Raw genomic sequence first — 24,203 nt, 5'->3', positions numbered from 1 at the left:
TATCTGGGGAAGGCTTCATAAAAAATGGGTTTATAGGAAATATAAGGAAACAGAAGGAAAGAATACCAGAGTGGAGAAAGACCTGACACATACAAAAAGAGTGTAACAATTTTAGTGTACTATTTCCAAAACTATTTACACTTGATAAAAGTGTAATGGTTTTACACTTAGAAAAAACGTGGATTTTTAAAACTCAATCTAAGAATGAAGCCTTTTATCCTTTGCACAACAAAACACTTTATTACTAAATAACTTTCCTTCTCCCAAATTATTCCAACAAACATCTTTTATTAGTTTCATATTTCTGTATACATACCATACAAAGCTCAAATAAAATGATCCCAAGAGTCCAAACATCAGATTTGGGGCCAGAAGGCAATGGTTTTTCACTTGGTGCATGATCAGTGGTTTTGACAATTCCTTGTGCAATTACCTCAGGTGCCAAGTATGATGGGTACCTATAATGATACATTAGAACAACAGTAATTACTCTGAGCTAAAATGGGTAACAAAGCAGCTGCATTTTTACTATCAGTGTCACAAACCTATGTGAAAGTCCTATCCAATCAAGCTAAAACTGCTAGTAGGCAGATCCATAAACCAACCATCCAGATGCAGACCTTATGTCCAAGCAACCAGAGTTAGTACACTGGAACATCAAATCACTTTAAAACTGTAATAGCTCTGCAGCACTAGCTGCTTTCCCATTTTCCTTGGAATTTTCAATGCATCACCTTTTCTTGCGGTCCTCTAAGTTTCCAGTTTTTCCTTCCTCCTTACAACCTATATTCTCTTAATACTGAATTATTATTTTACCAGTTTACCTTTCAAATCAGTACTGAGTAGCAGGAATGTCAAAGCTAATATGTGTATGCGTAATGTGTACATATACCGTATATGTACACAGACATATATATGACTCTTAACCTCTATTCCCTTTACCCTACTAAACTTATTTACATACCCTTTTGCTCCACATAGAACCCTATACACACTGCTCCATACCATAGTTTTTCCCTTAAAGTGTATTTTAGAGAACATTCTGTTAAAGTTTAGTTGCCCTCATTTTTGAAAAACTGCCAATAATTTAATTATATTAATGCACTTTGATAAAGGTTTCTGAAAGTTCCTTTCTTTTGCTATTACAAACATTGCTAAAAAAAACATTATAAATATCCTGTTTCTCACAAATATATGTGTAGATGGCAGAATGAATTCACAGAAGTGACAATACATGGTATAAGGTATGTCATTTTAAATTTTGGCATGTCATATCAAGTTCCCCCTTGCAGAGGTTCCATCCATTTATATTTCACAAGCAATACACAGAATGCTTATTTCTTCACATCACCAATATTACGTTTTTAAAAATTGTGCTAATACTGAATAAATACAAAAGGATTAATATTAAGTAAGCATAAGGTATAAGAATGCACATGCATACCAAGAATGAGTTTAAGTGAAGAACATCAAGTTAGACTAGTGGTCCCACTGCGTCTCTGACTGCATCTCCATCTGTACCCCTCAGAAAGAAAGGCCTGTGGCATTTTTGTTTATAATTCCTTTCCATTTTCTCAGTTTATCATACAGCTCTAAATATATATAAGGTGCGACTGACAAAGTGAATGTTTAAATTTTAGATATTACAGCAAAACATACACTGCCATTAATCCAGACCCAATTATCCCACTGTTGCTGCCACTTTCTGAAGCAGTTCTGGAAGTCTTCTTTTGTATGTGTGTTTAGTTACACTGTCTTGGCTAACTTGACATCTTGAATCAACTTAAAATGCTGACATTTCATGCTCATGTTGACTTTTGGGGTACAGCCAGAAGTCATACAAAATTAGACCTAACAAATAAGATGAATGAGGACAAACTGTGATGTTTTTCTGATGGCACTTAACAGCAGCATTCACCATATTTTTGATCAAACCTCATAAAGATTCATGAAAAAGACTTCCAGAACTGCTTCAGAAAGTGGCGAGAATAATAAGTGTGTTCAAGGAGAGGGGGAGTGTTTGGGGGGGTGTCAGAGGTAATATGTTTATTACTGTAATAAACATAAAATTTAAATATAGTAATTTTTATCATCTCTTGTAAACTGTTTAGTCAAGTACATTTCTGAATATAACATGGCAATTAGGCTGATTATTCTTTTGAATTTTCAATTAACATGAGTCATTTAAACAGTACACAGTATCAAATTTCACGAATATATCTTTATACATTTAAGTATCAATGGCATTTAAATTGTTTATATTATAAACAGTGTTTCACAGAATACCTTACATGGTGTATCTCCATAAATGTTTCTCAAGTTAAGAATTCTAGAACGGAATTCAGAAGCCACAGGCTATGTGTACTTGCAACTTTATTAAATCAAAATATTTTGAAAGAAGTTTTATCAATCTATATACCAACAGTGTGTGAGAGTTTCTATTATTTCTTCATCAACACTGATATTCGACAAAATCTGTAATACTGACAATCTAAGGAATGTGATCGAGATGTCACTGCAGTTTCAATTTATATTTCTTTGAAAATTAATGAGATTGAGGCACATGTTTATTAGGCCTTTAGGTTCCCTACTGTGTGATGTTCCTGTCCAAGTCTTCTGTCCATTTCTCCAGCAGGTTATGCTGCAGTCCCCAAGACCACCCTCACACTCTGTTTAGAGATTCCCTAGGACTCACGGAACTCAGCATGTATCTTCTTAGCTAAGACTTCTTACAGTGACACTCGGAGGACATACAGCTGGATCAGAAGAGAAAAAGACAGGAGTCTTGAGGAACCTGCGTGGGGGCTTTCTCCTAGTGTCTCCTTCCCCTCAGGGATTACAAAGAGCACACACTTCCTGCAACAACTAAAACCCAGCACTGCACATGCGATGTGAGTGCATGCACTTTTAAAAGAACATTTCCTATCCAAAATGCTAGTACTAGCTTACAAAAAGCAGATGATAAATACAAATTAGACCCATTGGCCGTTGGTAAATTTGTATCCCACTACCTTAAAATGAAATGACAAGAAACAGCTTCAGAAGACAAAAGAGAAATGTGTAGAACTCTACGTCTTATGTACGTGTATGCTTTTCATTTATTGTCAGTTTGAATCATGGGCACCAATATCTGGATTTTCAATTTAATTAGATCAAATTATGTCATCCTCCAATAACTGTAATCAAAATGTATTTTTTTTTTTGGTACCGGGGATCGAACTCAGGTCCTTGCACTTGCACAGCAGGTGGCGAAACCTCTGAGCTAAATCCCGGGCCCTAATCAAAATGTATTAAGTGCCAGGCAGAGGGGTGCACACCGATAGTCCCAGCTACTTGTGAGGCTGAGGCAGGAGGATTTCAAGTTTGAGGCCAGTAAGACCCTGAGTCAAAATTTAAAAAAGAAAAAAAAGTCAAAAGGGGTGGGATGTAGGCTCAATGTTCCCTGGATTCAAACCTCACTACTCCAAAAAAGCGATTAAACAAGCGTGACCTCTATGTTCTGCATTTACAGCAGGAACTCAAATGTTCTTCCATTTCTCTCCCTTTTTCTTCAGCTGCTTCCTCACACTATCTTGCCAGCATGCCTGACTTACACGTCTAATGCCAGTCATTCCCTTGTAAGTCGAGGAATACAACTTGAATCTTAAATTCAAAAGGGTAAATTAAAGATTTTTTTTTACATAGAAACAAGTTTTATTTTTTTAAACTTTATATGCCTTATTAATACATATTTGTCATGCACACTGATCATATTCATTACAGAGAATTTGTATCTGTATATAATATACCTTGATTTTTTTCCCCATTCCCTCCCTTCAACCCTTCTTCCCCTCCCCATTTAGAAAGCTGTTTCCATTTTTTTCTACAATTCTTTTTCTTTTTACCCCTTTTTCCTCCTCCCTCCTTGATCCCCCTTCCCATTTGAACAAGTTCTCCCTTCTTCCCAATATCTGTCCTCCACTATGTTCCTTGTTTACCCTTTGGGTTTCTCATTTCAATGCAACAATGATGCTTTGGGTATCTCTTTAAAATCTGCTCATGTACAAATCGGATATATTTCACCCTAAGGCAGTGGTGGCAAACCTATGCCATGCATGCTGTTTTTCTTTCAAGACAAAAGAATGTTAATGAGTTATTCTTTTCTAAAGTAAAAACTCACTATTCAGGTTTAATTGCAGTGCTGACACTTTGTGATAAATAAGTGCATTTTCGGTTGCAGTTTGGGCCCTGGTCTCTAACTGCCTAAGATGATCACACTGCTTTCTAAGTTTACGTGTGAAATCTCTAGAAATATATGCTAAATAATAGAAAAAAACCCACTAAATGTGATAAGACTTTTAATTTCATAATATGTGATCTTGCTTTCATCTGCAATGTAAGAATAATACCAACCACACTAAACTGCTCTAAATATTAATGAATTCATAAGGATGTTTTATATAAAGGAACCTGGGGCACAAACACAATATTTTCCTTTTATTGTTAACATAATATACTTAGGAGACAAACTATTCATTTCTACTTCTGATTTCGAGCACATCTAACCTGAAATGACTGTATAGATTGCCAAAAGCCAAGCAAAACTACAGGTAACTTGCAATATCCAAACCTTCTAACAGAAGCCGAGGAAACACTTGCTCCAAAGACTCTAGTCTTCCTTTTAATCGAAGATAAAAACAATTAAGTCCTGAAACTGTTCTTCAGTGTAGGCCATCTGCTCTCAACACGGTTCTCTTCCTAAGCACAGATTCCCGCACTCCAAGGTGTTTCCAGGACCACGCTGGGAGTGGGGCACTGAGGTCAACAGCGACTTTCATCCTCTGCTGTGTTACTGAGGTACTAAGCGACTAGCCGAGCCGGACGCAGGCCCGATCTCTAATGCTTTACAGTACTTTGAAACAGATGGTAACACTTTACTTATTGTTCTGTAATATTTGTCTTTTGAATCAACTGCAAGCTTCTTCTACTATAAATATTTTCTTTCATGCCTTAGCTGTTTGATCACTTATTTTTCCTGGCTAATGTTTCACATTTTGCTCCTTGATAATTTCTGCTAAGATCCTTTGGGTCTGAAGCTTTGCAGCAAGTCAGACAACATGCTAACTTGAACCAATCCTATCTAAGCACTTTAAATTCAAACATAGTCCTTCAAAATGCTGAAATGTTTAATGTTTCAATAATTAAATGTTTTAATGATTATTTTTACTCATCACTAAAATTCAAAGCACCTTAAAGTAATTTTTCTTTGTGTTGTATTTTTGGACTTTATGCTTACACAAATTGATTTAAACAAAATGCAGACGCAGTAGTAACTGCATTTACTGCAGCTCCTTGAAAGTCCGGTCAGAAAGCAACTGTAACGTGACGAAGTTAGAGCGTGCCTAAGAACTTGCTCTACGCAAAGGGGTTTTTTAAGTAGAAACCATTGATGATCTTCACAAATATTTTGATGGTAATGAAAAAATGGTTTGTTTCCTATGCCAAAAGTTTTTGATGTGTAAAACTACAGGATTATGAATTTACATACTGTAATAAGTGGGCAATCAAAACCAAAAGCTTAAGGCCGGGGATTTAGCTCAGTGGTGCCGCTGCCTGCCTCGCAAGCTCAAGGTTCCAAGTTCAATCCCTGGTACTCCAAGTTCAATCCCTGGTACCAAAAAAAAAAAAAAAATGAATTCTAAAACCAAAAGCTTGTCCACTGAACAAGAAACTTCTTGAGGACAAGAACACACTTAACCGTCAGGTATATCCAACAGGCAAAAGAGAAGGTGTTCGATAAATGTATCTTCACTGAATAAAATCTAAGATTATTACCTACATCTTCATTAATGAAAATTTTAGATAAGAAATCTATAATCTAAGTTAGAATGATGAAAGGGAAATTTACATATGATTAAAAAACCCTAAATACATTAAGTAGTTTTCTGCTTCAGAAACACTCCATGACTACATATCACAATTCTGTTATGGGCGGATGGAACTTATTTTAGAAAACCCTAAGAGCAAATACAAATGAATACTATTTAAAAATCACCACACTACAATTGTAAAAATGTGATTAAGGTCTTTAGGTTGGACAGTAATATTGCACTGTTGTAATATCCTCATGTTGACCACTGTCCTGAGGTCATAAAAGAAAAGTCCTTATTTTAGGACATATAAAATGGAGCATAGTATTTAGGAATAAAAAGCCACTGGCTGGGCTGATGCCTCTTAAACGATTCCAAAAAAGTATAATACACATACATAGGGCACAGGGTAAAAGAGAGGTAATGCAAATATAGGTAATACTGAGGGAATCTAAAAGGAAATACAGGAATTCTTTGTTCTATTTGTTAATTTCTATATATCTAAAACAATCAAAACTTATATATTCAAAAAGGAAAATAATTGTTACAAAAATGTTTAAAAGCAGCTGCATGATCAATACAATTCCAAAGTCTGTCAAAAGCATCCACCTGAGTACAGCATGAAATGAGCTTCTGTTCCTTCTTGGAGGACAGCAAAAACCAGGAACTCCACATCACAAGGGAAGAAATGAAGGTCTTTCAACACAGATGTCCACATATGAGACCTGTCCCATTTCATCTGCCATCCAGAGTGACTCAACTCGAATTCTAATATGCAGTCAGAGCATGCGAATGAGGAATTAAGCGTAAAACATTACACTGAAAGTAATGCCAGAGTGCTGTTTCCGTCTCTCAGTGCGCATGCTATCACTAATTAAGACTCTGGTTAGTCTTCTCACATTAAGCTCATTCAATTCTGAGTGAATCATAATTAGGAAGTGGTAATCATATAATAATATATATATGTAATTAGGAAGTGGTAATCAATCATCTGTTATCCTTTTTGCCAGATCAGTGAAAGTTTAACAACAGAGATCTTCGGAGCACTGGGAAAAACTCTTGTCTACTTTTTAACAAGCGTATGAAAAAAATAAAATGTATTAATCAGGAAAAGTTGCTTTCATGTCAAAACACACTATCAAAATAATAACAAAATAAATATTTTATCAAAGATCATGAATTTTGGGGCCGGGAATTTAGCTCAGTGGTTCCAGTGCCTGCCTTGCAAGCACAAGGTCCCGAGTTCGATCCCCGGTACCAAAAAAAAGATCATGAATTTTAAAACAACTCAAAATGGAGGAAAACATAACTTACCCTATTGGGAAATCAACATCATCACCATAAGCTGTCATGTGATAAAGTCCAAATTTAGCTAATTTAATATGCCCCTACGATAATAAAGGCAAAAATCACTGTGAGATATTTTAATATAACTAGCAAGGAAAATTATATTTTATAAGACAAGCATTATATATAACTATTTTATCAAAATATTACTATATAAGATTTTATAAAATACCATAATTTTATCCAAAAATATCTGCCAATGTTTAGTCTATTTTACACTCATTCTGTATGTCCATATTCATGGGTTTACAAGTATGGATGTATATACATATGTGTATGTATATATTAAAATGTCAAATCGCATTTTAACATTTTTGCTGTTTGTATTATCTAGGTCTTTTGACAAAGGAAAAAGGGCAAAATGCTATCATTTGTATTGAAATCTTGGTTAAAATGTTTTGTAGTAATTTTTACAGAGGATTGCTTTTCAGGGAGATGAAAGTCCATTCATGTTGTAATTTAACTGTGACATGGGAATTCTTAACCTGAAAAGTTCAGCTCAAAAATCATCAAGATTCTGGTAAATATGTCAGATTTCCAATAATTGTTAATATAGTTTGAGAATAACAACAATTATAAAAAATGTGAGGCCCTACAAAAAAGGATAGATTTAATGGATCTCCTGGCTTTCTACTTTTAGATGTTCTGATTTTTAAAAATTTGATTTTAAAATTCATTTGTCTTTTTAACAAGAATTTTAAAATTCCCAGTATTACAAAACATTTATATTCTAAAACAATTTAGGTTGGTTGGGGCAATGATACTTAACTGTCATAAATCTGAAATTAATGCATATCATTTTGATTTTAATATCATAGGGTTGTTAAAATTTAGAAGTTTCAGAGAACAGTTAAATTGAAGATAGTTCTATGGGAAAAAAGTCCTCAGAGCCATTTTTAATATGCTTATAAAAATACAATTATGATTATTACTGACAATGTACCTTTTCATATGCATAATTCTCTAAGGAGGGCTTACTAACTTTTGGATCCTCAAAAAAGTCTGAACTAGGGCTGGGGATTTAGCTCAGTGGTTTCACCACCTGCTGCGCAAGCGCAAGGACTTGAATTCAATCCCCAGTACCAAAAAAAAAAAGCACCACACAAAAAAGTCTGAACTAGAGAAACAGCAATCTACAGAAGGGAGATAGTGATGAACAGCTGTACACAGGTAAATGGAACAGGAAATAAGGAAGAAGAGTAACAGGAAAACTCAATGCGGCTGCACTTATAAGAATGATGACATTCTCACACAGATGACCAGAACAGCTTTCTTAAAAACTCAGAGGAGTACGCTGGAAAGCTCCATGTATTATTTAGAAAAAAAGAAAAGGAAAATAAAACATGAAGTTAGAAAATGAATTTTGGGATAAAAAAGAATTATACATGTCAAAGACAGATTTAAGTAATTTAAAGCTTGTTCTGCAACAATTAAAAATATCACTTTCAGAGTTTTTTCACTATAAATATTCTCAAAAATGTTACTTGATGGTCTGACTGAATGGGCCCAACTTCAACAGCTTTCAATTCAAGCAGCATACAAATATCTATGATAGCACATATTTGACAATTACCTTTCGATCCAGCAGGATGTTGTGAGGAGACAGAGCCCGGTGTACTATGCCGTGTTTATTCATATACTGCAAACCCTGGAGGACTTCAAACGCTATGCACAAGACCTTTGAATAGCTACAAAAGAAAAAGGTAAAAGATCAATTACAAAGCAGACATAAAAGCTGTTTTAAGAAGTAAAATGAAACCTAGTGAAAACATTCAAAGTATAATATTTTTATTGCACCTCCTCCAGAGAAAATGGAAATTATACATTTTCTAAAACTCCTTGTACAAATCTGATTAGTCAATTCTGATTAGAAAAGAATTGATAACACACACACACACACAAACCCCATAGGGGGGAAAAAGGACAGAACTGATGTGATAAAGAATCACACAGCTGGCGCGGGCTTGAAGGGTTGGACCCCTAGGGTTTTAATGGCTTTGGGTCTGCGCAAGCTGTGTTTGAAATGCAGCCGGACTTAGTGAGTTTCTCGCTGTCTCCAGCAGTGCAGGTGAAGCTGGTGTCTACAGGTTTCCAGAGCGCTGAGGAACTCCTAGAGGCGAAACCCTCCAAACTCAGCAAAGAAGTTGGGATATCTAAAGAGGAAGTCTTAGAAACTCTGCAAATTGTAAGAAAATGTCTCACAAATAAACCAAGAAATGATAATGCATCTGATACTTCATGCAGAAAGGGTACAGCCCTGGACCTTCTTGAGCAGGAGCATACCCAAGGCTTCACAGTTACCTTCTGTTCAGCACTAGATAATAGTCTTGGGGGTGGCGTACCCTTAATGAAAACAACAGAAATTTGTGGTGCACCAGGTGCTGGAAAAACACAATTATGCATGCAGTTGGCAGTAGATGTGCAGATACCAGAATGTTTTGGAGGAGTGGCAGGTGAAGCTGTTTTCACTGATACAGAGGGAAGTTTTATGGTTGAGAGAGTGGTAGACCTTGCTACTGCCTGCATTCAACACCTTCAGCTTATAGCAGGAACACACATGAAGAACACCAAAAAGCTTTGGAGGATTTCACTCTTGAAAATATTCTTTCCCATATTTATTATTTTTGTTGTCATGATTACACAGAGCTACTAGAACAAGTTTATCTCCTTCCTGATTTCCTTTCAGATCAAAGGTTCAATTAGTGACAGTAGATGGCACTGCTTTTCCTTCTCGTCATGACTTTGATGACCTATCCCTCCGTACTCGATTACTAAATGGCCTAGCACAGCAAATGATCAGCCTTGCAAATCATCACAGATTAGCTGTTGGCAACATGGTACAAATCACCAAGCCAGAAAGAATGCACAGTACTGTTTCAAATCACACCTCAGGGATTTAGAGATGCTGTTGCCCCACTGCATGTTCATTGCAAACAGAAGGTTCGTTGAATTCCCGGAAACGGTCTCGAGATCCAGATGAAGAACAGTAACCCCAAAAGTAATCTCCAATATAGAAATATATTGATGTTGTGAAGTTGATTGTGTACCAAAAAAAAAAAAAATCACACAGCTGCCTAAAGGCCACTTTAATAGCAGTATTTATTCTCCCAGGAATTGAGGTATGGCGGGACCAAGTCAACAAAAACCATTTATTCAGCTCAGAATAAAACAGCTACCGCCTGAAAACAGGTGCAACACATTTAGGGTACACAGGCCTCAGCTTCTCCTCCACACCAGCTCTTACCAACCTCCAGAAATTTGTGCTTTCACCAAGCCTCTCACCCTCTTGTCTGCCCTTGGAGTCACCTCCACACACACGCCCATTTGTACATTCTCTTGCCAACTCTCTCTCAGTTCCTTCCCATAGCATTTTAATTAAAAAAAATCATTCGTGTAAAGTTAAGGCAATGGGGGAAAAAATAAGAACCAAGATACATGATGTTCAATAAATGTACATGTATTGTATACCTAAAATGTACCAATAAAAGAATTTAAAAAAAAAAAGAAAGAAAATAAATTAGTGGTAGCCAGAGGCTGGGAGCAGAATGGGAAGTGACTGCTCATGGATCACAGGGCTGATGGAATTAGAGCAAGATGATGGTTGCACAAAATTGTGAATTTATTAAACACCATTGAATTTTTAAAGGGTCAATTTTATGTTTTAAATTATACCTTATTTTAAAAACTATTAAACAATGAGATATTAAAAAAAGAATAATATACAGAAAAAAGGAATAAGATACAGAAAAGTAAGGGAAGACTCCTTCAAACTCAACCCACCAAACTGCCAATATTAACATTTTGGTACAGATGTTTAAACAAGTATCTGCAGGTAACCATTAAAAATAATTTTTAAGGGCCGGGGATTTAGCTCCGTGGTTTCGCCGCCTGCTGCACAAGCGCAAGGACCCGAGTTCAATCTCCGGTACCAAAAAAAAAAATAATAATAATAATAATAATTTTTAAAAGGGCTGTAGTGAGTCACTAATAGAAATAAGATGTTATTATAAAAATACTTAATCCAATGTAGGCAGAAGGAAAATAACAAATAGAAAATTAACAGATTTTAATTCAATGCATCAATTATATTAAATGAAAGTAATCTAAATTCACCAATTAAAAGACAATGATTGTTAGATTTGATAAGAATTAAGACTCAATTATACTCAGCCTATGAGAAATCCACATTAAAGAAAAGGCACAGGTTAAAAGGATGGGATAATAGATCAATGGTTACTATGGGCTCGGAGAGGGTGAACTATAAGGATGAGGAAATTCTGTGTGGTGATAGAATTATTTATTCTATTCTTAAATTTTGATAGTTATATGACTTCCTTTTTCAAAGTCATTCAACCATATACTAAAAAAGGGTAAAGTTTTGAACAAATTTTTTAAAAAAGAATTTTTGCAACTTGACTCTTCCCTAAATTAAAACCCTAAGAACCAGAGACAAAAAATTTAAAATTTCTCTTCTCTCAATGTAGTTTCACTTTCCAGAGATAATCAGATATCAAAGACCAACATTCTTTTCATGAAGGCTAAACAAGTGCATAGATAATATACACATAGTCATTAAGTGCCAAGGGCAAAACAATGTAGGAAAGATGCACAATGTGTTCAGGAAACGCTCCGCTGAGAAGACATGCCTTCCGTAGATGTCTACATGGAGTGGGAGAGCTCTCTGGGACGTGGCTGATGGAGGCCGACCACTCAGTACATACCTTCCAAAACCACAGAATGCTCGGCAGGGTCAAGAGAACACGATGAAGCCACTGTCTGTCAGCAGAGTGGAGACAGGGGGAAGGGTAGGATGAGCCAGGAAAGGCAGCAGGTAGTCCGACTGTGGAAGACCTTGTAGGCTATTTTAAGGCCTTCAGCTTTCACTTTAGAAAGATGGGAAGTGACTGGCACATTACCACACAATGATTAATAAACACTAGAGAACTAAGCAGAGAAGGAAATATAAACATAGGCCACTTAAACTGTAGTTTTCAAAAAGAGCTTTGAGAAAAGGTCTCAGTCATCAGGATTTAATGCTTACTGTACTTTTATAATTATGTTCTATTCATGAAGAATATCAGCCACTACAAGTTCTACCTACATTACTTAGTTATAATACAGTCTGCGAAATCTTCATAAAAGCAGCATGATTTGAAGAGTATGGCAAGTTTGGAAATGCCTTGTTCTTGTCCTTAAACCTGGACAGAATTGGTCTATTGTCTTAATAGCATTCTTTACTCCTAGTGAGAAGCTGAGTACCAATTTTGAAGTCTCACTCCAACTTTGCTGCAGGTACCTTTTTATTCCTTCCTGCAATCTTTGAGGATACTTTTACTTTATCCTTAGTTATAAAACTTCAGCCCAGTATGTTGTAGGGCTGTTTGTACCTAAAAGGTTCACCACTGCTGTTCTAGGGGGTGGGCACATTTGTGCTGGTGAGCATTAGGTGTAAGTAACCTTTTACTCTGAAGATTTATGTGCTCATAAACACAGCAGTACTAACAAGGAAAAGCTGATATTTTATCTAAGTTGGAACTCTCAGAAGAAATTGGAACTATTTTCTAGATCAACTTTCTGTTTTACTTCCCAGCAGCATGGTCTTCCGCCCAGTCTACATCTAGTCCATCATTTTTTTTTAAAATTCTTTTATTGGTGCATTTTAGGTATACGTTTACATTTATCATTGGGTGCTTGTACCTGTACATGATGTATCTTGGTTATTTTTTTCCCCATTACCTGTGCACCCTTCAGCCCCTCCACCTACCCTTCCCTATTTACATAAACTTCATTTCCATTTTCTTTTCTTTTCTCATAATTTTTCCTTTCCCTCCTTTCCTTTCCCCTTCCCCTCCCACCACCCCTACCCCTTTGGACATTTTCTCCCTATTTCAAATTATCAATTATTCACTTTAATCATTTTAATCCTTAACACTTTCAGTTTCTTACACTAGAAAAATTATTCGGTATTTACATGTGTGTCCTATTTATTTCACTTAAGAGTATGGCCTCAATATGCATCCATTTAGCTATAAATGTCTCTAGTTTCCCGTTCTTTATGAGGCAGGCAGCAGCACCACTGAGCTAAATCCCCGGCCCTTCCTGTTCTTTATGGCTGAGTAGTACTCCATTTTATAAAAAAACCACATCTTCTTTCTCCAGTTTCCAGTTGATGGGCACTTAGGCTGTTTCCAAGCTTTCACTATTACAAACTGTGTCGCTATGAACATGGGTGCACATATATCACTGTGGTATGATTCTTTTAATTCTTTCAGGAAAATACCCAGCAGGGGAATAGCGGGGTCAAATGGGACCTCTAGTCCTAGTTCTTTGAGGTATCTCCGTACTGATTTCCACAGTGGTTGCACCAGTCTGCACTCCCACCAGCAGTGGAGAAGGGTTCCTCTTTCCCCACAGCGCTGCCAGCATTTGTTATGGGTTGATTTCTTGATAGCAGCCATTCTTTCTGGGGTGGGGTGGAACCTCAGTGATGTTTTCATCTTCTAGTCCATCATTTAGGAACTGGGTGAGGCTCTCTGAAGATATTTAGAATTCTTTTAATTCTAGAAACAGAGTTAGCATCAGTTCTCCCTGCCTCAACCACCAGGCTGTTTCCCTCAGACTCAATGCTTTCCCTTAAATATTGTGATAATTCAATCCTTGGATGTGAAATATATTTTAAAGAAAAGAAATACATTGTTATTTCCTATATGTATCTAAAAGAGAAACAATGGTTACCATTTATGAAGAATAGTATTTAAAATGATTTACAAACTATCTACATATAAATTTCCATATCAACCAGTTTTGGGCAAACAGTAATATATAAAACAAGAACAGTTTTGGGTAAACAGAATTTTCATAAACAATTTCAAAAAATAAACCAATATATAAATGAAATGGAGATTCTAAACTTCAAAACAAATTTCATTTATTAGCTATCAGTAGTTGCAGATATAAAGACTTTGCATAAAAGCACAATATATAAATGAATAGGTGCATGTGAAATAATGTAAACACTCCCCCCTTAAGAATACATTTTCCTTGGGATTAAAAATAAATCTAGTTTTATGAGCTCATGTGGTTCAACATGTCAACTTTAAAATGACTTCTTGTATTATTCTCATGCTTGCACTGTACAATTGCATTTATGACATCATCTTAAAAACTGAGATCATAATGTTAAGTGAAACAGGTCAGACTCACAACCTCAACTATTGCATGGTTTCTCTTAGATGAGAAATTGAAAATATAAATAAAGGCCAAAGTAAAAGATAGATAATAAGAAGTAAGGAGTTAGACCTCTCTCAAATGGGAAAGAACCAGCGATGGAGGGAAAGGAGGAGAGCTGAGAAGGGGGATGAAAAACGGTGTGTTCTGTACATGCACCAACTCCACACATGGAGTGTAAACATCATGTGCTGTAAACATGTGCAAATAAAATAAAAAAATAAAATTTATAAAAATGTTAAAAGCCAGGCTATATTCAGCTGTGACAGTAGAGGGCCTCAGCTGCATACTACTTCAATACAGACAACTTTACAAAATTAAAACCAAATCTTTAAAGTGATTTATTTTCCAGTTTTGAAATTGCTGAATACAGAAGACTGTAGGTTCAGCTTTCTATATAGAGCTCTGACTAACCAGGTGCAAAACATTAGACTTTAGAAATGCATATCAAAAAGCACATCCCTGTTACAAATAAAAGATTATACCAAAATAATCTTTAAAAATTCATACATAAAAATGCTGAAGCTCATAACATATTCTCTCTTAGCTATTACATGAAACTACAGTTAGTGAATTTAGTACTCTTCATTTAAAATCAGACAGTAAATCAGACTTTTCTTTTTTTTAATCCATAGGATTTAATTTTAAAATTTATTTTTAATATAAGATTAAAAAATGTGATTTTTTACAATGAAGAGAAAGAGTACTCTATTTGTGGAATTTTGTATACCTAACTTTTTCTAAAGCTTTACTATACTGTCAACAATTTTGATCCTGAAATTTCTTTTTTTTTTTAAGTAGCTAACACAATTTCAATGCAACAGCAAGGTAAAAAAAAAAAAAAAAAAAAATCACATCCAGTCAGGTAATGTTTTAAAGTTAATTGAACATAGACACCAAAAAGATTGAGAAAAGAGGATTCATACCATTTTTGTAAAAAGAAAAATGATATTGGCAGAGAATAAGCCTTTGTCCTACAGTTTCCAAAACAGAACCCTGTTAAGAAACCCGCCACTAGCAGGGAACTAACATGATAGCTCAAGGCAGAAACCACTGTCCTCCTTTTGAAATTTTCAGTTACTGTTTTTACTTCAGAGACATCAGTTTATTTGACAAATAGACATGACAATCTTAGGAATTTTTAAATATAAAAATACACCCAAAAGGCAGCTTTCGAAAATAACGTACTGATATTTTGCAATACACGGGATGACATTTTAAGATACTTCCCTTAATATTCAGGTACATACATCAGGCTAGTAGCTGTATAGTACTGCATTTTAAAGGCCCCATGGATCCTAAGAGAAAGAATTAATCTACACAGTATAATCAGAAAGACAGATTCACAAAGTGTTAATTTCAATACAAGGAATTAAAGTAGAAGTTGAGAATTATTCATCCTTTCCCTTTATCTTTGGAGATAACAGAACATGAAAATGTATTTACCACAAAGATGAGACCAAAACAGACATTTAAAAATCATAAATCTTGGGAAAGAGTTGATAGTGAATGAGAGAGAGAGAACCACCAGCAGCAGCTAGAATAAATATTAGTAACTATGGAAGAGTCAACTTGCTTGTTATTTGCATTTTGAACATGGCTTAATGAATTTTCAAATCTATTACACTGGTACAGTCTAACTCTTTCCAGATGCATTTCAAAGGAAATGTATTTAGTGTTTCTGATTCAATCATCTCAAAGCCATCTGTTAAAGAAGCAATCTGGCTAAGATCACAGGTTTAATACCCACATGGGTTGGTCGCCTTCACATGCCCATGTCCACGGGTTTTCATCTAGCCCCTGCCAGTATTACAAACGAGACAGACTGCCACAAGGAGACACTGCTCAACCTGTGTCTAAAACACCCTGCTGTCCCTCTACAATCTCCTTTCCTTCTCTAGGCCTCACTGCTAAGAACCCGCTCTTTAATCTCACCAAGGCTGTGATTTCATTATTCATTTTTGACAAGATATGAATGGCTTCTCTATGTCTTGGTAGAACTGTATGCCCTTCTTTTTTGGACAGTACATAGTTGCAAGGGTTATTAATTTTATTGTAATTATTTGTGCATAGCTTTGCCCTCATTGCACCTTAAGAAATCGTTTATTCAACTATGATGCTCTATGCCTATCACAGTGCCTTCAAGGTAGGTATTCAATAAATATGCACCAAAAAGTAAAAATATTTGTTAAATAATGTAATTAATGTACAAAATATCACACAATGGTACAAGATGCAGATGACTACTAGATAACATTCTTCACCTCTAGTGAAATAACAGCTCAGAAATGTCATAACAGCAATGTATCAACAGTGTTAACTTCATTTATTTGAGAGAATATATAATGCATCATCAATAAAACAAACTCAATTTCCCTGTCAACCCACAAAACTTATTTGCTAAAAATACATGTTCCCTGGTCCCTTATTTACTGTAGCAGGAATAAATCTTGATATAGTGGGTAACAGTATAATTTTGTTAATACCAGGGTACAAGTGTAAATTAGACTAAGTCATATGAGGGATTTCCACTAGCCTCAAACTTTGTTTTTTTAGGTGTTTGGATATTTGCAATGTTTCCAAGAGTTGTTATTCAGATTGCAAAAAACAGAAGACAGGAAAGAGAATAAGAGGTCAGGGTTGCTGAGATAGATTTCCAAGTGGCTCACATACAGGTGGTAACAAAAACCACACATGCTATTCTCTCAGATTCATGATATTTCTAAGGGCTGGTCCAGAAGCCAAAACACCAGACTGTAAGCAAACCAGGGAAGAAACACACTTCTGGATTCTATGAGTTCAAGATGTTCTTTCACCTTATAAAACCTGATCACTCTCACAGAAATTTTCCTTTGGTTTAAAACTTTCCTTTCATGGTATCAGCCCGAGGTAAAATTTTGAGAGGAAACACAGATGAAATACAATTAGCTACTGTGTAATTTAAGAAATGTAGAGGAGTAATACTATGACCGTTAGATAATATTATATGTGTTCAAATCTGTGCTATCTTTAAAGAAATTCTTCTCAAGATAAAAGAGCTCAACCAGTTTTAAAAATTCACTGGTCTATAATTCCAGAATTTAAGGAGGGAGTGTTCTTAATGATCAGCTGATATCTTTGAAACTTTTAACCTGACATTATCAACTATGACATTTTGATGTTTTGTTAAAAATACTACAGTATTTAAAAGAGCCTTTAAAAAAAAAAAGTAAAAGTTTTTAGAATTCAAAAAGGAAATAAGCCATTTCACTGCTGGGTATATGTTTTAGCCTGAAAGGTCACCTACTTATGCTAAATTTAAACTTTTGCCTCAGGTTCAGATACTGTGAAATGGAAGTTTTATTAACTAGTACAGATTACTTTGCAATAAGTACAAAAATAGTCCATTTGTCTCTAATTTGTGAGACTGGAAATATTTTATAACTCAGCTTTTATTCCAAAATAATTGAAGTTGAGCACCTAAGTCTGGAATGTATCTAATTCTCAATGGGATACAATAAATTGAGAAATTAACTTTCCAACCTGAATACTAGATAAGATTTTCTCTTAGCAGAAAATTAATTTGATAAGATCAAAACACATATGGAAAGCACAGTCTAGTGGTTTGAGGATCAGACATAAAGCCAGGAGACTGTCATTGATTTGCTATGCCTGGAAAATGCTCCAACTTCACCCTGCCTCAGTTTGCAAATTTATAAAGTGAGAAATGTAACACCAAATAGGAGTTAAATGAAGACCAATGAGCTATTGGCCTAGCATCAAATCCTGATCATCTTAAAAGTAAAGCAAAAACAAGATGTCTAAGTTTTTCTCACAAAAAGGGTCTTTATAAAACTATGCAATATCATTTTGTTATATGTATATATTCTATAAATTATTAAAGATTATAAATTGGGTTCTCCAACTATTCCCGACATAATAAAATCTGCCAAATAGTTTTCTAGTTTCTCCATGAGACCAAAATCATCATTTGATAAGCAGGTTTGGAGGAGCCCAGGGTTAGCTGGGTATTTCTGCTCTATCAGTGTTTTCTTCTTCCAAGGAATTTTATTATCCTGGCAAAGACACTCCAAAATCTTGTCTTTCATCTTAGTCACGGATACTGGCAGTGCAAATACGCTGGGTATAACTTCAACTTTCCATACCTCTCAGCATTTGGCATGTTTTAAGAGTGACTTTTCTCCAAGACTGAACCTATGAAGTTATATATTTAGTTAAAACTGTTCTCTAGCTCATTCCAAAGCTTTTAATTAAAATCACAATTATGCATTGTATCACAATGGGGATCTGTGTCATTAGTCAAGATCATTGTTATGCGAACATCAAAGTCTACTTACACAAACTAAGAAGTTCTTAGACATCATTAGCAATGTAAGCTGATGGGACCACTTTCCTATATGCAGTCCATCACTGACTGAAACATCATGGTCCCTGTCTCCTAAGTTTATTTACACAGTGCATGTGCTAAAAAGAGGAGTTATTACTACTCTGGAATTTTGATTTGAGAGTAATATACATTTTTAAGTGGACCAACATCAGATACCTTTAGGTATTCTGTCACAATGCCTATCCTGACAGCGAAGTGCAAGGGCCTAAACTGCATTGTTTACTACAGGTCTGCAAGTCAGCACAGTGCAAAGGAAAGCCGGTCAAGCTGAAACGGTCAGTTAAATAGGTGTTGGTCTATCTCAAGCAAATCATGACAAAATGATTGATAAAAATACCCTATTTACAGTTTTAACTGTATTTGTTAGAAGTTGAGGTTATGCTATGATCGTATTTTCATCAAAGAATATAAAAACCTAAGTTTTGTTCTCAGCTACTCAATTCAGGAAGGTTCCTATAATACATGTAACAGGAAGACAAAATAAGGCAAAACTTACACTCGAATAACTAAATTTTGTTCCCAAAGCTAATAAAGAACTCTAGTAAAGCTCTGCTTACTTATATAAGTAGTCTTTTCCTAAGCCAGATCACTTTGAATGAGTTCCAGTTCTCCCGTGAACCAGGCTCTCAGATCTCAAAAATATGACGCAAGGAAGCACATCTACCCCACCACGCTTCAGAAGAGATGTTAACAATGAGCTTCTACCCACACAATCCCACAGTGACCCAGGATGCTGTTTAACAACTGAAGGACAGTTATCTTTTATCAGTTCACAAAAAATTATACTATTAATTTTTAGGCTCTATGTGTTAATTGTGCAATACCTGCTTTCATTTATTTACCCCACAATGTATAAAGGATAGTATCTAGCTCAGCTCCAATATTTTAAAATGGTTAAGTAATATAAATCAGTACAGTATCTCATATCATCCTACAAAGAACTCACTGATTTCTAGGTTTTCTATCACCTGAAGAATTGTAAGAAATTTTAACCAAAAGGAGTGGTAAAGTCTCACTATGAAGATTATCCATTATTAATATGCATATTTCTGGGTACCATTTCCTGCGTTGCTTGATCTAGCAGGTGTGTGGAATGGGTCTGAAGAAGTCATAGTTCTGAAATGTTCCCAGGTGATGACACCATGCTTCTAGAATCACTATTCTAGAGGGTGACCATATATGAACCTGATTTACTTTCCAAGCAGGACAGCATGATATAAAACAAAGGCAACAGACGCTGGAACTGAGCCAACAGAGTCCCATGCCAGGCCTCTCTTCTTCCAACTGTAATCTAGTCTGTAGGCCTTTTCTTCCTCAAAATGAGGTGACAACTGCAATCATTACAGCTATGGGATAAGGTAGAACTGTGAGCATTCAGGGTCAAGACAAAGTAGGTACTCAGTAAATGTGCTTTCCTTCTCTATGGCCCTTCACCATCCCTTATCTCCCAAGGAAAAGTTCACAGAAATAATTTAGCTACTTAATTTCTGTTGGTAACAATGAAAAAATTTTTTCAGTTAAAAATAAGTTCACTCAGTTTTTACAATCTTTCATTTTTCACTAAAATGCATAAACTTTTAAAATAACTGCTACATTAATTTATCACTGCAACTAAGGTAATACTGTATATAGCAAAAAAATAGAATAGAATATAAACAAAGTAAACCAATCACATAGATATGTACAGGATAAATGTTTGGATTTTAAATCCCAAATGGTTCAATCACTCAATAGTATTTTCCACTAAATCATCTGGCATTTCTGCTCTTCTTCAATTGAAGCTTAAAATAATAGTAATGATAAAAAAGGACAAGATAACCAATTCTGCTCTAAGTATAGCCCCCTTCCCTTAAGATTAAAACATAAGTATTATTTACTTAGCAAAACTCTTCTGTAGTCTCCTGGCTGTGAGGTACTCTGTCTTAGCAAAAGTGCTATCTGGAAATTTCCTGTTTATAACTTTGGCTACTTACTAGCCAGTAATCCCTCTGAAGGTTGAGACTGTATTTTCCTCTTCAGAGTAGTACCCAACACATAGTTCAGTGTCTGAAATGTTTATGTATTTAATGAAGAAGTCAAGCATGATCAAGAGGTTATAATTGCTCCGTAACTAATGCTAAGAGATACTACCCAATAGCAAGGTAATACACTGTAAGTCAGAATACTGCTACCACTACCACTACTTATACAAACTGGAAACACTTGGATAACTTACACTATACCAAGTGCTGCTCTAAATAACTTACATCTAATAGTTCATGAATTCTCCTTGCTATCCCAGAAGAAGAGAAAACTGTAGCGGTGAGGCATCACTTACCCACGCACCCAAGCAACTGAGGGACAGAGCTGTGATTCAAACCCAGGCAAAGGGTCTCAGTGTCACGTCCTTAACCACTAAGCAGTATTATCTCTGTGTTCGGCAGCAGGGAGAGGGTGCAGTTCCATCCTAACATTGTTACAGGCTGCAGTCCATGGACAGATCTAAGCCTCAGCTGCCACAGCTTTAGATGTAGCAGACACAGATTTCTTCCCTTGCTGGTATCCATGTCTCCTTTCTCCTTCTGCCAATGGTAACTTACAATTGTGCTAAAGTTCCATTTCTCGCCTATATTCCCTAGCTATTATGTTCTGCCTTAAAGTGTGAAAATGTGACTGAAGCCTTTGCCCAACACTTTCCTAAACTAGTGTGAGTGAAAATCTCAGGACTCACAAGGGCATCCAGTAAAAATGGCTTGGTCCTGTCTGGCAGGCTGAGAGGATATGAAGTTAGGGTTGTAGGACTATTCTGCTATCATGGCGGAGAGCCAGGAACTCTTACAATTTATTAGTACTATGACCATGGAAGTGACTTAAATTCTTAGATTTCTCCTAGGAGCGAAAGTTCCTCGTGCATCAAAGAATGTATTAGTAGTAACCTACACTACAGAGCTATTATAAGAAATAAGATAAACACACAAGCGTAGGTAGGACAATGTCCAGGACAAAGTTACTGCACATTTTGGCAAGTATGTTATTTTTATCATTATTATTATATTTTATAAATAAAAATTCCAAGTTTATATAAGAAATATTTCTTTACCTAAAACTATTCATGACTTCAAAGGAGAAAAGTTAAAAATAATAATGATAAAAATAACCATAGAAGAAAAATGTGATACATTAGCCTTTATTGTAAGTAACTTCTGCTACTAAAGATACATTTAAAAAACTGGGCAAGTAAAGCAAACCGGCAGAAAATGCTTGCATAAAAAATTAAGAATAGGTATGAAGAATATAAATAATGCCTACAAATAAAAAATCCATTTAAAAGGAAAAAACATTGGCCAGATATATATTTAATCACACAAACACAAAATAAACACCTCTAAAAATGCTCAACATCTTTAGAACATCATGGAAATGTAAGTTAAATCCACAAAGATTTAACTTTATACTAACTACATACTGCTAAAATTAAACAACTGAAAACATCAACTGATGGTAAAGACCTGAAGGAACTCAAACTCATGAATCAGTGGGAATGTAAAAGATATACTTTAGAAAAGATGTTAGTTTTTTTTATAATATTAATTATATACCAACCCTATGACCCATCACTTGTTCTCTTACTACTCCCAACATACACAGCCACAGAAAAAGTAACAAGTACATTCACAGTAGCTTTAGCCATAATAGGCAAAAACCTGAAAACAGGTTCATCAACAGAAAACTGCTAAACCAAATGTAGTATACTCACAAAATGGAACGTATTGCAGCAATACTAACTGAGCTGTAATACACGAGATACATAGTTAATTCCCAGATACACACTGAGTGAAAGACTCCATCACTCCAATTATATAAATTGCTAGATTAAGCAAAATGAACCCAAAATGAGAAAGATCAGAGAAGTGGTTGGCTCTGGAAGCTTGTGGTGGGGAGGGCAGAGATTGACTGGGTAGGGCATGAGGAAAACTCGGCTGAGGGTGGTGATCTAGTGCTAACACCCATATGAGATACACAGGAGTATACATATGTCAGAGTTCATCACATGGTACACTTAAAAGGGTTTCACCTTTTACTAAATGTAAATTATCTAGAAACAAAACAAAACAAAAAGAACTCACTGAATTGTGGTTAATGATATACATCCTGAAATATTTAGGGACTGATTCTGTTCATATCTCCAACTTATTTTAAAATGCATCAGAATAATAAGATAGTTTAATGAGCAAATAGGTGGATGAATACATACATGCTTAAGCAGAAGCTAGAAAACAGTTAACTATAGCATCTAGGCACAGTTTACACTTCTTAAAACATTACTATGTTTGAATCTTTCATAATAAAATGCTAAAAAAGGTGATGTAAAGACATTTTTAGATAACCAAAATCTGTGAGAATGTCAACATCTGACTTGCCCTAAAAAAAAAGAAGGATTTTTTTAGGCTGAAGAAAAATGATTCCAGATGGAAAGAAACTTGGATCAAAATAAAGGAATAAAAAGCTCAGGAAATGGTAAATACATAGTTAAATTACAAAAGAATTTCTCCTCCTTTCTCAAGGTCTTTAAAGAATTTAAAGCAAAACCAATAATTCATGGTGACATTAAAACATTACACATTTAAAAGCCAACATAAAATATAAAATGCATAATTCCAAAAGATGGAAAGAAAGTAAATACAAATACAGTGTTACAAGTTTCCTACATTATATGAGAACTCATGGGAAGCTCAGCCAGTCCCAGCACCCGGAAGGAAGCTCCCCCGCTGCCATCCCAGGCTCCTAGGGCAAGGAAGGTGAGCCATGCCGGCGCCAGAAGCCCCCCGCTCCCCGGAAATGAGAAGACACATAAACAAGCCTCAAAAACAGACTTCCAGATCACCTACAGCAACCCCAAAGGGAAACAAGATGGAACAATCTGATACTCAACCACCTGGACTCTCTGAACTGGCAACAAAAGAGGATCTGGGAAAAATGAAATCAGAAATAATTACTCAGATAACAGCAAAGATTTTGCTCATGGTGCAAGACATGATTAATAAATCTAGAGAGGACACAGATAAAAAAAAATAGAGGAGCTGAGGAACATGATGGAATCCCAACATAGGAAACAAATGGAATCCATAAAACAGATACAGATTTCCAAGAGATTAAAAACTCCATCGAAAGTCTGCGCAGCAGAACGAACCAATGTGAGGACAGAATTTCACATACAGAAGATAAGATTGCAATTAGTGACCAGGAAAAGAAAAATTGCTTTAAAATTTTAAGGGACCAAGAGAAAGCAATCCGGCACCTGCTAGACAATGCAAAGAAGAATAACATAAGACTGATTGGACTCAATGAAGAAAGAGGAGAGAGTGCAGATGACATAAAAAAACTGTTCACAGAAGTGATGGCAGAAAACTTCC

The 24,203-nt window shown here is 35.5% G+C and overlaps 1 protein-coding gene and 1 pseudogene across 9 annotated transcripts in view; one reads left to right on the top strand and one right to left on the bottom strand.

Moving 5' to 3' along the window:
- Positions 1 to 24,203, bottom strand: part of Tbck (TBC1 domain containing kinase) — a 221,309-nt gene that overhangs the window by 165,289 nt on the left and 31,817 nt on the right. For all 9 annotated transcript variants that reach the window (XR_015446369.1, XM_021245450.2, XM_004866237.3 and 6 more), the window contains 3 exons: positions 8,770 to 8,884; positions 7,164 to 7,237; positions 317 to 458 (listed from right to left, as the gene is read on the bottom strand). Coding sequence is in view for 8 of the 9 variants with exons in the window: in XM_021245450.2 (XP_021101109.1) it covers positions 317 to 458; positions 7,164 to 7,237; positions 8,770 to 8,884 (331 nt within the window). In the remaining variant the exon portion in view is untranslated. The remainder of the gene's footprint in view (positions 1 to 316; positions 459 to 7,163; positions 7,238 to 8,769; positions 8,885 to 24,203) is intronic.
- On the top strand, positions 9,211 to 10,225 carry LOC106007847 (DNA repair protein RAD51 homolog 3 pseudogene; annotated as a pseudogene).

This window comes from Heterocephalus glaber, unplaced genomic scaffold (genome assembly GCF_053883595.1).
Source record: "Heterocephalus glaber isolate CG9 unplaced genomic scaffold, H.glaber_assembly_v1.0 deba00001688, whole genome shotgun sequence".
Classification (NCBI taxonomy): domain Eukaryota; kingdom Metazoa; phylum Chordata; class Mammalia; order Rodentia; family Bathyergidae; genus Heterocephalus; species Heterocephalus glaber.
The sequence above is the reverse complement of the archived record's forward strand: the minus strand, read 5'-3'. Positions and strand labels throughout refer to the sequence as shown.